The 15,165-nt window shown below is 48.0% G+C and overlaps 1 protein-coding gene across 1 annotated transcript in view; it reads left to right on the forward strand.

Moving 5' to 3' along the window:
* LOC144153573 (uncharacterized) overlaps positions 1-10,416 on the forward strand; it is an 83,799-nt gene extending 73,383 nt beyond the window's left edge. Inside the window, exons 14-16 of the mRNA XM_077685193.1 lie at positions 1,159-1,681; positions 4,342-4,428; positions 7,865-10,416. Of these exons, the coding sequence (XP_077541319.1) occupies positions 1,159-1,681; positions 4,342-4,428; positions 7,865-7,921 (667 nt within the window). The 3' untranslated portion in view covers positions 7,922-10,416. The remainder of the gene's footprint in view (positions 1-1,158; positions 1,682-4,341; positions 4,429-7,864) is intronic.
* Positions 10,417-15,165: the final 4,749 nt, after the last annotated feature.

A 15,165-nucleotide genomic window follows, 5' to 3' on the forward strand; every position in this document is an offset into this window, starting at 1 on the left:
TGTGACTTCCTAAACGAGTTTTTTTCACGTAAGCATGCGGGTTATACGCGAGGATTTTTTTTCTTTTTTCGGGGAGTTCAAAGTTAGGGGTGCGGGTTATATGCGAGAAAATACGGTAATTAGGAAAACAGGGAATGGCCATGCGACCCACCAGCTCATTTCCCCCAAGAGAACCAATGATGTCATACCATCCAGCCCTGCGATTGGCGGAGGACGGCAAAAGCGAACGCAAGTTAGGCAGAGCTTATAAGCTTGCCGAACGAGCTATTTGTGCTTAAATTTAGGCCGCATTCTTATCATAGCAGTAAGAATGGGGGGATAAACAGTGGAAGTTACGATAGCACCCGTAAACGTAGAAGTACCGATGCGTACTGTTGTTGGTACTGCGCGCACGATGCTTGTTTTAGCTGCACAGCAGTCCGCCGCTTTCGAGTTGTCTTGCACGCACTGGCCGATTAGTGTAAGCGACGTCTTACATGACCCTGTTTGTCGAGTATATTCCATATTTCACAAAACGATTACTTTCTGCAGTAACAAAAACATGCCAGGTGCAAATATGGTCAAAAAACAAAGCAACGGCAGACAACGGTCCGTGCACAACTTCTGGGAAGACTGACGGCAAGCAGCGCTGCAGCTGAATCACCACGCAGTGCAAGTTCATTTGTATACGCGCGCTTATGACTTCATTGCTGATGTCCCGAAAATGCACCATTTGGCGGGAGAATCAAAGTTTTAACCTAAATTGATTAATTTCTCAGTGAATATGGCATCATTTGCTGCCGGACAAGTGCTAGGAGCTGTATAAAACATGAAATCTTTCGAATAAAATACACTTGTATTTTGTGATGGCAAAAAACCGCAAAGAAACTGAACAGAAGTTCAGTCTTATGATCAAAAAGAGGAATTTTAGGGGTAAGGGCTTTGATTACAGTACGAGTTTACAATTTCAGTCCACTTCGAAGATGGACATCACGGGTCCCGTCTCCCCATGCCGGCAACGATTTACCAACCGTTCAACTTCCACAGCAGTGTTTTAAACCCACCTTGCTTTTGGTGTCTGTTATTTTTTCCTATTTTGTGGGATAGAGAATTACCATGAAGCTTGCAAATGGTTACACCTTCTTCCTTTTGCTTTCTCTCTGTCGCTCTCTCCCACAGGGCCCGAGTGCCAGTCAGAGCCACCCACGCTCATAACCCGCACCGGTTCGAAGAGGAGACCGCGTACAACAGCACACAGAGCGACGACGACGAAGAAGAGAACCCCGCGTCTCACAACCTCGGCCACCGGCCCGCTCAGAGCCCGCCCGTCCCAGCCTTGCGCGGCAAGCTTCTCGTGCCTTCGCCTCGTTCCAAACAGCACGACGTCTCGAACCCTGCAGCAGACGCGTCCTCGGAGCCCAGTGCCAGCACTCCTGCGGGGAAGCCGTTCCACGACACTCCTCCGGCCTCACGCAAGCGCTGGCGCCGCCAAGAGGTCTACGTTCCGCAGCAGCCGTTCGGGGACGCCGCGGCTTCGAAGGAAAGCGATTCTCCGCAAGACCGGAGCAGAGTGGATGGCAGTCCTGCCGGCGACGTTCGGCAGATAGGCTATGTCGAGCGGCAGAGGTCGGTCAGCGTGAGCGGTGCACGTCGAAACCAGTCACCTTCGCCTGTCCGCCGGCAGCAGCGCTCTTCTTCTCAGGTTAGTGGCTCTGCGGGGAGACGCGATTGTGTTCAGCTATTCAGCTGCTAGGAAAGTTTAGGGTGCTATGGTGATAGAAACGTCTTGGTGTTGGTACATCGATATGCTCCTGCAGAGTAGCATGTCGACATACGCATGTTGGCAAACCTCTCTGCATTTCCTCTTTAATTAAAGAGCCCCTCTCTCTCTTCTGTGGTGTTGTTGTCTGCACTGTAAGATGATTTACACCCATAGGGGTGGTATTCGTCTGTAACACCCTTGCACCCTCGCGAAAATGGAAGAAAAACAGTTTTAATGTTTTCTTTCAATGTTTTTGAAAGGGTGTAACCGTGTTAGTTGCACTAAACACTTATGAAGGAGTACTGACACGAAATTTCAAAGCTGAGATACCCAAGTAAAAAGCTTCCTTTGCCTATGGAGATATCTCCCTGGAAGTTTAAACTGCGTAACTGTGCAGTATAACATATTTTAAATCAATTTTAATCTTTGCACGCCTAACAAAGCTCAGAACGAATACCCTTCTGGCATCGACATCAGCACAATGCGTCGAGCACCTAGCCCCAAACTGCCGACAGAAGGCTGCCATGACGTAGCCAAGGCACTGGCTGCTGTTGTCACGTGCTGCCCGGGTGCATGCGACCGCGCCAGTGTGGACGCGCTCACTCACTCTACCACGCGTCCATACCGGCCGTGGTGCGATGAGAACAGTGGCATTTAGTAGCGCTGTCCTGTCATAGAGGCCACTTCAATGTTCGTTTCGTCGAAACCGAAACTGGCACGAATAGACGAGGCTGTAAATAATTATTTGCGCTGCGGTTGACCATCTAATGCGTCGCTGTATGATTACTTTGGCTGTTAGGCACCCACAGCAGCAAAAAAAAAGAAACGTCACAGGAAAATTCCATCACAGTGCATCTTTAAGGGTGTTTTCTTGTGTTTTTTTAAAGCGAAAGCTTTCTTAGTGGGACCGACCGAAAAGCTCTGGTAAGATCCCTGGACACACGGGGCGTGCATGAAACCGGGCTTCCATTGTGTCAAAACGGTTACTTGAAAATCGCAAAAAAGGAACTGTTCTAAATAAGACAATACAACATGCATTGATCATGAAGTGCAGTAGTATACGTTTATCTCATAACCCACGCATCGGTATACATTTACACCATTTGTAGATGCGTTTACTTGGGGTGCGAAAAACCGACGCATGGGTTCGTTCTTCGTTTGCAATTTGAATCTTAGAGGGTTTGATGATCGCTGGGATGCACTTTTAGCGAAGGTGTCTTCCAGTTGCGCTTGCTATTGGTCTGAGCAGTCTACACCTGTGTCTCTGCTCAGACGAAACTCCAATCTTTCTTGGCGAGGAGGCAACAAGTCCTGACCAAATCACGTTTGGGGCCTGTAGATGGGGCAATACTTGTGACCAGAGCTCTTCGATGTAGGCAGTTGCGAAACTCCGCCTCAAAAAACGGCCCGCACCTGGACCCCCCCCTCCTTTGGATCTAGCGTACGGTGGTGCCACTGCGGCCACCGCACGCACTACCCAAAAAACAAACTAAATATTCAAACTGACAATTTAACCTTAAATTTTGTTTTAAATGTGGATAATTTTTTTTATTTTTGTACTTGCTTAAGTTATTCATTGCTTTCCTAACTGCGTTTCTTTGTGGAGAATGTTTCTGCGTCTGCGCAACTGCCTCGACGGGTTAGCGCTTGTGCGGGCACTCCGGCACAACATAGGTCCGAACTGAAGTACCAAATTCGGAGTTATCCTTTGGCCTACAGCTCATTGTATGCCAAAAATAATCCAGAAGCCGATCAAGCGGCTCTAAATAATCAGTTTCAGCTGGCATAAAGCCGTCGAAGCGACTTATTTATTTTTTTGCCGCCAGAAGACCGAAGAGGACGTGCAGCAGACGACAGTGCGTAAGCGACGGTTGACCCCATGGTCGCATTTCTTTTTACTACTTTTGCTCCGTATGCATATAAAACACTTGCATAGTTCAACACATTGGGCTACTTCGGCATAACAAATTTACGTAAGCACTCAAATACCATTTTTCGCCCAGGTCGTCGAGCGGCGAAGCAAGTTGTATAGTTTATTTTGTCACCAAAAGAAGGCGCCACTGTAAAACAAAATCCAAAGCAGTGGACCAATCTTAGGGCCACTTTTTGATACATGGGGCCTATGGGGAGTTTCGCAACTCCTATATCAAGTAACTCTGCTTGTGACATCCGTAAAGCATGCAAACCAGAGGTGGAGGGGAGCGATAGACGCACAAGTTGTGAGATGGCTTCAACGAAGGGCCACTGATGAAAGTTTGCAGGGGTCAAGCCTTAGAGTGTGGCTGTGCTCTGTTATATGCACTATTCCCCCCCTCCCTCCCTGAAATGGTTTCGGAATGCTGGCTAAACGTCCAGAGTAGCTGTCGTGACAGGCAACATCGCCACGCAGAACTGGCCAAGACTACGACCATTCGTACCACAAGCCCACGGAAGGGTCTCCGTTAACGTGTGGTGGTGGGGCCACTGGTTTGAAGCAGTCGTTGCCCCATTTGAACGGTGAACAAGAAAGCGGTGGGGAAACATCGAGCATTTTATTTTCAACGTGATCGGTGACCGTGACTTTACGCTTCAAAAGTCCTTGCTATGCTTATTCCTTGCAGGATCCTTTGGTGCACCCGGAATTGGTGACTGGCTGCCCGACTCGCCGGCAGGACAAGATCCTGCAGCAGCTGTTCACCCTGCGGCAGGTAGGGACTCTGTAACTCGGTGGTGAATCTCGAAATAGGCCATATCGCAAGGAGTTCATGTCCTTTCGAGTTGTAGCACTGAATGCTCGCTAATCACTGGCTCCGCTTGAAGAATTCCTGTCTTAGTTACTGAGTTGCACCACATTGATTCTCGCCCACCGTGCAAGTCCACTTCTCACGACCGATTTAAATTTCCATACAAATCTTGACTTTATTCGCTGAAGCTGCACCGAGGAGCTATGCCCCCGCAGAAATAATTTTGAACGCTTCTTTTTTTTCTCATCCAGCACAAATGCCGCTCCTTTCCTTGTATTTTCCAAGTGCGAGAACATAGCCATGTTGGCTTGGAAGAGCCTGCCACAATAGCTTGACCACAGAGTGACCAGGTCAGGCTCTTGGTAACAATGCTTGCCTTGTTTCATTGGTGTGGGGGAGGCAAGCAGCTTGTCTTGGGGCATGCTACGTTGCAAGTCAAACGGATGCTGACAGGCCGGTGGTGCAGTGTTGCACGCAGGTATGTTGCCACTGGTGGCAGGGAAATGTCGCCCAACACTTTCAACGGCGCAACTGAACGGACTAATCAAACACTAGGACTCCTCCTTCCATACCACGCATAAATGGTAGGCGCAGAGCAGCACGTTGCTTCGCCTATACTCGGTGACAACTTAAGAACGGCACCGGAAGTTTCCGCTGTGCCTTATCACCGTAGCCGGATGTTTCTCCGCGCGGCGCAAGTAGGGCGTTACTGGGAATATTTTGAACATGGCGCGAGCTGTCCCCGTGATTTTTTGGACTTAATATGCTTATAAACGACTCCAGTGACGACAAACAAACTGCGCGAGACAAGGCAGACGATATTACGCATTCATAGCAAACCCCTTTCAAAACGCGCGTGCACTGACGTCACGGGTCCGGCGCTTTGGCGGAGTGATAGACTACATGAGGTGGTGCCGTTCTTGAGTTGTAACCAAGTATAGGTTCGTGTTCACACCTTGGCTTGATGCAATGTGATCCTTTTGGGTCTGTTCGATGGCCGCTTGCTCATAATGTTGCATTCGAATGCGTCATAACCTTGTTGTGGGTAGATGATTATGAAATGAAATTTTTTTTTTGCTTGTTTTTGGTTCTGCAACTGCGTGGGGTTTACCGGTTGTTGGGGTTGCGGCACGGCTCCAGGCACACTCAGCGATTTATTGCTGTGCCCACGATGTGCAAAAACTTTGGTTCCAGTTCCCTTTTTTGCATGCAAGGGAGAGCGTGACGTTCCTGTGCAGCCAAGCAGAAACTGTTCTTAACGGACGATTGTGATAGTTTCCTTGTACGGGAAATCCGTTGAGGCACCTTTTTATCGTCGCAGCATAGTTCAACTCAAACTTTGACATTAAAGGGGCACTGACACAAAAATTTTGCATCTTGTTTTTTTTGTTGCGATAAGTAGCTAGTGACCTACTTACAACCTGTAGAAACCTCATTTGCTTCAGCGTGCGACGGTTGTTTAATTAGAGGCATTTTCAATGCGGCCAGTCGCAGTTTCGGTTTCAGCGAGTGCCGCGAAACGATGGATTTTGTGGATTTTGTGTGAACAAAGCTGACCACGTGACCGTCGGAGAGATATCACAGAGCAGAGCCGCCGTAGCACTGTCGAATCCGCATCGACGGCAGTTTCTGCGAATGCCACCACGTAGTGATCTCGTGAGGCGCTTAAATAAAAAGCGACTGTGGATATGACGCAGGTGCTGCGAGTGCAAATGCTACCGCGGCTAAAGAACGATGCGCGACGTTCGAGACGGTGGGTGGCAAAACGCGCGCTGGGAGCAGCCGGCCGGTCTGCCTACAGGTCCGCCTACAGATGTGTTCGGCTTAGCACTGCGGCGGATATTCGAGTGCCGCTCTCGTAAGCGGTGCAGATGACAATTTTTAATGCAACCCGCCATCGCATCATTAACTCCTTTCTCATGTAAGCCGCCATGGTCGGGACTTGGGGACAATTTCGTACAGCGGTAACAAGCTATCACTCGAGCTACCTGCGCCGGCCTGGGCCACTTTGCGGCCGTGGCCGCCGCCTGCACAGCGACCGTGCGGCTAGCTCAGTGGGCTTTTCGTGCCTCCGGCGCGTTTTCGCATCCAATGGTAATAAACAGTAATAGAAACAGAGTGCCTGGAATCGTTGTAGAACTTTGGTCGCGGCCAGCTGCCCGATGAGCTGACGAAATCACGGCGCCTCCGCCGCCAACGATCGGGTCGTTCATTCTCGAGAGCAGAAGCTCCGCCCTCCGGCTCTCCGATTGGAGCGGCGAGCCGGGCGAGCCGGCAAAAAACGCCGGCAGTGCGGAAGCGGCAAACACAAACTCGTGACGTGTTTGGATGTTGTTTATTTACACAATATGTCGATTGCGCGTGGTCCTCTGCTGGCTGCTCGGTTGCGTTACGCACACTTTAAAATTGATTTTAAATATGTTCTAGGCTGTATTCGCCGCTGATATTTTGCAGATGATGTAAATGTGTTCCCACCAATCTATCTCCGTTGTTATCTCACCTTCAAAATTTTGTGTCAGTGCCCCTTTAAGGGGAGACATGGCTCTTAAAATAGCTTCTTTTAATTTTTATGCAAACTTCTTGAGACTTGTCAGTCTTGCTGCTTTTTGCCCACTGATGTCACATATGCCATTATTTTTTTAGTCTGTCAATTAGTTCCCAAGGCAATTAGAGATAATTAGTTGTTTTTGGAGGAACAATAGACAAAACAGTGTTAGTCATAAAACTATAATCTTTGTATTTCCAATACTATGAACCCTGGTGAATACAATAAGAGAAGCATTTTTTTGATGCACTGCTTGGAACTAAATTTGCAGCTCATAAAACTTTGGTGTTTGTGAAATGGGTGTTCGAGATGGTTCCTTGCCACTGGTGCCACCAAAGTTTAATGGTTCCGATGCAAAATATTTGGGCATTTTGGCTGGATGTAACGTTGTTCCACTGCCAGAGTGAGGGCTGCAACAGTGGCAGTGAAAATTGCTCGAGACTAATCGCTCTAGTTGCTGTGACGAGAGCGACTATAGTGACAGAGGTCATGTTACTATAGTCGCTGCACTCGCAAGTATGAATAGGCCTGATTTTCTTGCAAAACAGCCCATGCGTATCGGTCAGGCATAAATCCTGCAGCAGATGATGGAGCGCCTTGCTCTTCGAGATGCAACCAGCAGAATGTAAGAGAGAGTTATGTCGCTTCACAGTAATGTGACTTCTTGCTCTTGAGGAAGACGAAATGCATTTAAATATAATAATGTAGGTGGTAGACTTTGACAAGGTATAACTGCAAGCACAAAGATACGGTAGATTTTGACTGAAATCTCGGTAAAGGTAGCAAAGAATTTGTTGCTCTTGCTGAGTTGCCACCGAGATACTTGCGCATCTCTAACTTACCTTTCTGTTCCAGGGATTGCTTGTCAAGCAACGAGAGATGGAAAGCCATTTGGTGAAGGTCAAGCCGTGACTTTCCTCTCCTCGTGGGCTCAACAAGGTTATGAACAAGGGCAACGTTATTGCAGCCTTATTTATTATTGACCGTAGGTTGCAGAGTGACCCAGGTTGCTTTTATTCCAGCATGACGATGTCATTTCTGTGGTGCTCTTGACTGGAACTTGTTACGCGCATTGTACACGTACCTTGGCTGTGACCCTGCTTTTGAATTCAGGGACAATTGGTTTTGTTTCACACTCATCGTTGACATTGTTTTTAGGCTCTTTATATATATGCACATCTAAAATATTTTGTACATTTTCTTCTGCTGTTTATAGGATGCGTTGTAAATGTGGTCTCCTGTTTTCTTTTCTCGTGAGATGCATGCTTAGAACAAAGGATCACTCTTCCTGCTATTACACAAAAAATGACCCCTTGAGAAGCAGCGAACTTAATAAGCTCTGTCGTGATTTTATAATTTTCTTGTTTCAGTCTTTTAACGTTTTTGCACCCAAAAGGCTTTAAATGCACATTGCGGGAATTTGCGTTGTTGAGGTTACTTTTTGTGATGCAAGAAGAACTTTCACACACATCAGCTGGATGTAGGTTCTTGTACTTTCAAACAGCTGTCGACCTCGAGCTACTTATGTTATCGTAATTATGTACAATGTTTGCTTTAAAAAATACTAAATTGAACCCAGGAACCCTGCCATGCTTTATAAAGACAAGTATCACTTGTTTTTACAAAGCATTGTAAAAGCTTACTACACTTGCTGCTTTTGCCTGGTGGTCTGTTAAAAAAATGTGTAAGCGTCACTGTTTTCAGTAGCAGTGTGGGAAGTTCTTGTAGTGCTGTCTAGTACTTTTGACTTGGGCTGGAACGAAAGTTCGCACCACTGCCATAGCATTGCCCTAATATACAGGCTTCTATTGTAATCTTGTTCTACTAGTCATTTCTACCGTGTCGTGTAACCCATTCGACACAATTCTCTGCAAAGAACTCGCTGCCAAAGGATGTTTTGGCACATTTTATTTTGCCAAGCCACTTGAACATTTTTTTCTTCTCCCCTCATAGATCACTGGCGAAATACTCATTCCTCACTGAGCCTTGATGGAGTGTCGTGCAGTGAAGCTTGCCTTAGCAGACTTGGTTGTTGAGGGTTTCAAGTTGCGGACTTTTTGTAAATAGAGATTCTGCATGTTGTAGTGTTTGCTTGTGCATAAGTATATACTGGTTCTGTGTGTGTAACTGCGGAGAGTTGTGATGTGCTCCCGGACGTAGGGTATTGTATTGCTCTTCCAGCTTTGCATGCGCTCTTTGAAAGTGGTAGCCTTTCTATGCGCTCGGAGGTAGTCTTTCATGAGGTGAGCTTTTTCTGCGCGTGCTTTTGCAGCCACGTCATTTGGTTATTTTTCCCCAGTCTTCCTGTAGCTGGATGTTGTACTGAAGTTTTTCTTTTCTCTTACATTGATATTCGATTTAAAAATTCTTCACATAGTGAGGCAGTCTGGTGATCTCCGGTGATCGTGAATAAAAGTTGGCTTCGAAAGAGGCCCACAGTGCTTAATTAAGGCAGTCTTTTGTGCAGATTCTATGGGCAAAGTATGCATGCTTATATAAGGAAATTTCTTGGAAGAGAACTTTAGTACCTCAGGCTGTTCATGATTGATATGGGATTAGAAACTCTGCAGAGATTGTAAAACGCTTCATGTCACATCTGAACGAGGAATTCAATGCGTTATTTATTGACGTGAAAGACGGGTATTATTTGTTACGTCATGCTAACCTGCTAACTTGCGAGGAAAAACGCCGTATAAATGACTGCGGTGTCATTGCCACCTAAAGACAAGAGCAAACTGTCTTGCAGTTATTTTTCAGAGGTGGGATCATTTCATCTCGGATCCATTTTATCCTGTAGTATAGTCAAGTGCACCTTCAAGAGACTGTCACCTCCGCGGAGTCCTGTATCCCGTCATTCTTAGTGATGCATTTTAGTGACTTATCCACAATCTTGTGGAGAAAGAAAGATGTGTTGTGCAGCCTGGACAATGCCTTGATGACCAGCACTGTATGCGCAACAATGTAAAAGAGAATCAGTAACAATGCAACGAAAGCCATGTGGCTGTACTCATGTCTACAATAAGTGCACAAGTATTGCCAAACAGAAAAGACAGACTGATAAATGAGGCTCAATTGACTTTGCAAATGCAGGGTATCAGTACCACTGACAAAGAGGAACTTGTTTTTTTGGGCCGGAGATGACATGATTAAGGCTGTCTTAGTACATGCGCCACATCATGTCGAGTATGAATAGGGTAACTGTTTGAACTGAAGTTGTTGGAAGTTCTCATCCCGTATTGTGTCTTTGTCTGTCTTAGCACTGATTTCTTGTCACAATGCCTTGCGAACAAGTCGAAACCAGCACCCTTGCAAGTTGGTGGCGTCTTTCACGTAAAAGATCAAGCTTGTTGCTGCTGTTTTTCTGTTGACGCTGTGTTGCCTGAAGTCAATAAATATACCACATCTCAGGGCTTGTGTGATTCATAGTATGTATTGTCCATCTCTGCCTGTAGTTCTGGTGAATCAGTTTGTATGCGCATGACAGGATGGTATATGTAGTAAATCTAAACAAGCTGTGATCGAAAAACAGTTGGGGGGAAAGACACGAAGTAGACACACAAAGTTGCAGCCAAGAAATGGACTTCTTTTATATGGTTGGATACGTCGCCTGCTGAGCACGAGGTCGCGGGTTTGATTCCCGGCCGCGGCAGCCGCTTTTCTGATGGAGGCGAAAAGCAAAAACGCCCGTGTGTACGAGATTTCGGCGAAGATAAAGATCCCCAGGTGGTCAAAATTAATCCGGAGCCCTCCACTACGGCGCGCCTCATCGCCTGCGTTGCGTCGGCGCGTTAAACCCTACAATCAATCAATCAATCAACGTCGCCAAACATAGGTACTTTCTTCATGATGCACAATATTGAAGCCACCCCACACAGCACATCAACTGCACAAGTAGTGTGTGCTGATATTTCGCTTGCAGATAGTTTTAATGTCCCATCAAACCAGCTTGCAGGCAAAGGTAAGGGAAGGTTCTTAGCTCAACCTTTTTAACAAGGACCGTGGTTGCCAGTGGAGCCAGTTGGGCATGTGTGACCCTGGTAAGGCAACACCTAGCTAGTAATTGCAAGTGTTTGCCTTGTGATGTTTCTCTTTGTGGCAGATACTAATGCTTGTGCGAAAATTAAATTAAAGAGAAGTGTCTCCAACCAAGACGACGCCGTGTCTGATCATTCAGGGCTCTGAACCTGAGCGTTCCCAGTTCCACTGTACCCTGAATCGCCATTTCGCGATTGAGAGATCGCTGGACTCCAATACTAGACATTGCCTTCCACAAGATAGGCACCCCCAACGAATGGCTATCTCAGCTCCGAAAGTCGGGGAAGTTGAGATGGAACGTAGTACAGAAGATCGGTAGCCGCTTCGGCTGTGCCTTCACCGAAGCCCTGCAAATGCTCGTTACGACGGTCCTCACAGTTTCAGTGTGCTGCGGAGCCATGGACATTGACCTAACAAAGGCAAAAAACTCCCACCTCCCCTCGCGGGAACCCCTGTGTAGATGCGACGCATAGGCGGAGCGGCGAAGGGACCGCGTTTTATAGCGCGCATAACGTTGAGGGGACTGCGTAAGCCGGTCCCAGTCGATGACCACGTTGGCATAAGCTTGTAAAGCGGCGTGGACTCTAGGTGTTTGAGCCAAGCGTGGATGTTGCTTCGCCGGAGAACGGCACACCGATTATATGCGCAGCGCGCCTGAAGGAGAGGAAACCGCGGAGAGAGAGAGAGAGAGAGAAAACATTTTTATTGAGCTTTATGTGGCTCAAGGGGCGGTTGTGGCCGCTGGCTTGTGCCGGGTGGCGCATCGGCAGCTCTGGTGACCAAGGAGGTTTGTACCTCTAGGTCTGAGCTCCCCAGCACCTCTTCCCACTGCTCATAAGAGGAAATTAGGCGAAAGGGATCTTTAGGGCACCCCCAGAAGATGTGGGGAAGGGTGGCGAGGGCTCTACATGCAGGGCATTCTGGGGAAGGGTATAGTGAAGGGTGGATTCGGTGGAGTATAGTGGGATGAGGGAACGTGTTCGTCTGAAGGAGACGCCACATGTGTTCTTCGGAATTAGTTAGGTTGACGTGAGCCGGGGGGTACCTACGGCGGTCAAGGTGGTAATGAACGGTTATTTCTTTGTACGTAAGAAGCCTGTCTCTGGCGGATCTGGCTCCGTGATAGGGTTCGAGGCTTGGCCCGGCTCGGATTGTAAACCCTCGAGCCGTATTGTGGGTAGCCTCATTACCCGCGAGGCCAGCGTGCGCCGGAGTCCAGACAATTTCTACCGGGGAGTCGGGTGGGTGGCATCAGAGAATTTTGGATGCCTGTGGCGAAACATGGCCGCTGGCAAAATTTTGAATGGCCGCTTTAGAATTGGAGATTATTATCGAGGGGGTCGGCCTTTGGGAGAGGGCTAAAGCTATTGCCGCCTCTTCTGCCGTGGCGGGATGGGGAGTACTTAAGGTTAGAGAGTCTAGAGGGGGATTATCCGGGTCGTTTATAGCTGCAACGGCAAATGCGGCGCGGTGTCTATATTCTGCAGCATCCACATAGACCACGTCGGATCGAGCGGGGAGTCGTTTTTGGAGAGCACGTGCTCTCTGTTCCCTGCGGCTCGCGTGGTATATGGGATGCATGTTGCGGGGTATTGGTTTAATGATAAGCTTTGCATGGGTTTCAGAAGGGAGGGGAATTTTAGCCTCAGGGCAGTCAATACGACCTATACCTAGCAGCGTGAGAATATGGGTTCCAGTGGGAGTTTTAGACAAGCGGACGACCTGATTGGAAAGGTGGGCTTCAATAAGCTCCTCTGCCTGATTGTGCACACCAAGACCTTCAAATCTGGCAGTGGGTGTGTTAAGGGGGAGGTGGAGGGCAGATTTGTATGCCCTTCTGATGAGCCGATTGACCTTGTCCAATTCAGTGGAAGTCGGGTTCAGGCAGGGCAGGGAGTACGTGATCCTGCTGATAATAAAAGCTTGGACCAGCCTGATCCTCTCCTCTTCCTTGAGACCCCTGCGGCGGTTGGAGATTCGTCTGATGAGTCCTATAGTTTGAATAACGTGTTGTTCTAATTTTCGGAGGAATTGCACGTTAGTCCGATTATTTTGGATAAGCATCCCCAGGATTTTAAGGGTAGAGACCTCTGGAATCGGGTTGTTTTCTATTTGAACTCTAATGTCGGGTGATACTTTAGATCTTTTTTGGTTGTAGCAGGAGGAGTTCGGACTTACTGGGGGAGCAAGCGAGTCCCGCTTTGGCGGCTTCTTCTACTACTGTCTGTACTCCCTCCTGTAGGGTCTCCTCTATATGGGAGTCGCTTCCGCCGTAGACCCACAGTGTGATGTCGTCGGCGTAAAGGCTGAATTTAAAGGGACACTGAAGTGAATTTGTCAAGCTCCCGTTTTTGCTTGCACTGTGTAGACTGGCTCAAATCAGCTCACTTTTCATCATTTATCGGGTTGACAAATCAGTAATTATTTTACAAAGCGCGAAAGAAGAAAAACTACCATGCGCGGTTTGCGGAGGCCGCACAAACTAAGCTGTGACGTTGGGAGGAGGGGGCGCCATGATTGGACGATGCCCAAGGTTAGCAATCAAACAAGTTTCGGTTTCGGTTTCGGTCTGTAAAACAACATGTTTGACATTCGATGGCGTCGTTGGATGGGCATTCTCAATATCCCAGTTATCGTAGTACCGCGCTTCTGCCATGTTGTCGGCTGTAAAATGCATAAGATAAGCCTCCCAGGACGGCTTGGAATCGTAGCATTCACTATCTGAGGCCTACGCAGTGCATGAACGCCCTCCGCGTCCCCGCAGACGCTCAAATGCATGCGCTTTCCCCCCATATTTGGAGCTTGCCTCGCTCATGCCTGTATCGTAAAAAGCGTGTTCGCACCAGGCCAAGGGTCTGTTGATTCTGGACTGTGCCCACTGCCCGCAAGCAGTCGGTGCTTATGGCAACAGCACGCCAACGAGAACTCGCTAGCGCGGCAGTGCCAGCCGCCTGCGCGAGTTCTGTGGACTAGTTCGTGGAGCAATGAACGTTGCGGCCCAAAAAAAGGTGAACTCAGTATAGAAAACATTGGCAAAAAACAAAAAAGTTAACTCATAAAAAAAAGCACGTCCCCGCGGCGATTCGAACTTGTGACTGGCAAAACACTTGCGAAGACATGCCTAGCACCCCAAACGACTAGGCCACAGGGGGCCGCTGGCAGTAATGGAAAAGATAAGGTATATAATGTATAACCAGTTTACACTTTTATTTAGTTTTAGTATTTTAAGCAGCTTAGGTGACTATTTGTTGTATTGCGCTCGTGCAGTAAGCGTCCCCCGAGTTTCCACAATAGCTCACGTCTAGCAATTGCATTTCGTAGACGGGAAAGCGTTCGCAGATGCGTAGTCGTGCTGCTGACCGCTCTGCTTGTTCGCCCAGCGCAAAAAAGTGCTTCCCGCACCCTAGTTTTACGCTGTACGGTAAAAATATCAGTTGATTTTATTTCCTAATAGTACTCACTCTTCTCCCCCTTCAAGAGGCCTTATATTCCCAGGCGAAAAAAACAATTGGAGGACCATTTGGACTTGCCGAAAACACGATTGGGCCAAATGTAACCATTTGTGTTTTCAAATGGTTCCATTTGGCCCAATCGTGTTTTCAACAGGTCCAATTGGGCCTCCAATTGTTTTTTTCACCTGGGTTTTCCTACTGGTGTACCAGTCAGCGAAGCGTCGCATGTGCACGCGCTTTTGCAGCGATACAGTGTACAAACTAACGAAGTAAATAAAGGCGCATTCTTCCATTCCCAAACGTGTTGTGGCTTAGTTTCAACTGATCGAGCGAATTGCGACGACCCGTTGGCGGCCGGCGGACTAAACGGTGGGCCGACTGACTCGGTCGCGGAAGGTCGGCGAGCCGTGCAGTAGCGCAGCCAATTGTCAGCTCCTCTCCTGCTGACGTCACACGATAACGCCACAGAAAATGGGCGAGCGTAAAGAGAGGAGGACAGCATTTTCGAATTGATTTTTCTACTAAATAAATTCGCGTAAACGCGCACAGAGTGTTCGAAACAGGGCCCAGGGACTCCGGACTACAGTTTGCGCTCGCAATCCCGCATTGTTTACAAATCACTTCAGTGTCCCTTTAAGACTAGGAATTTGCTCTAGGCGGTGGGGGATG

This window comes from Haemaphysalis longicornis, unplaced genomic scaffold (assembly GCF_048455015.1).
Source record: "Haemaphysalis longicornis isolate Haplotype H1 unplaced genomic scaffold, Haemaphysalis longicornis Haplotype H1 scaffold_9, whole genome shotgun sequence".
In the NCBI taxonomy this organism is placed as follows: Eukaryota; Metazoa; Arthropoda; class Arachnida; order Ixodida; family Ixodidae; genus Haemaphysalis; species Haemaphysalis longicornis.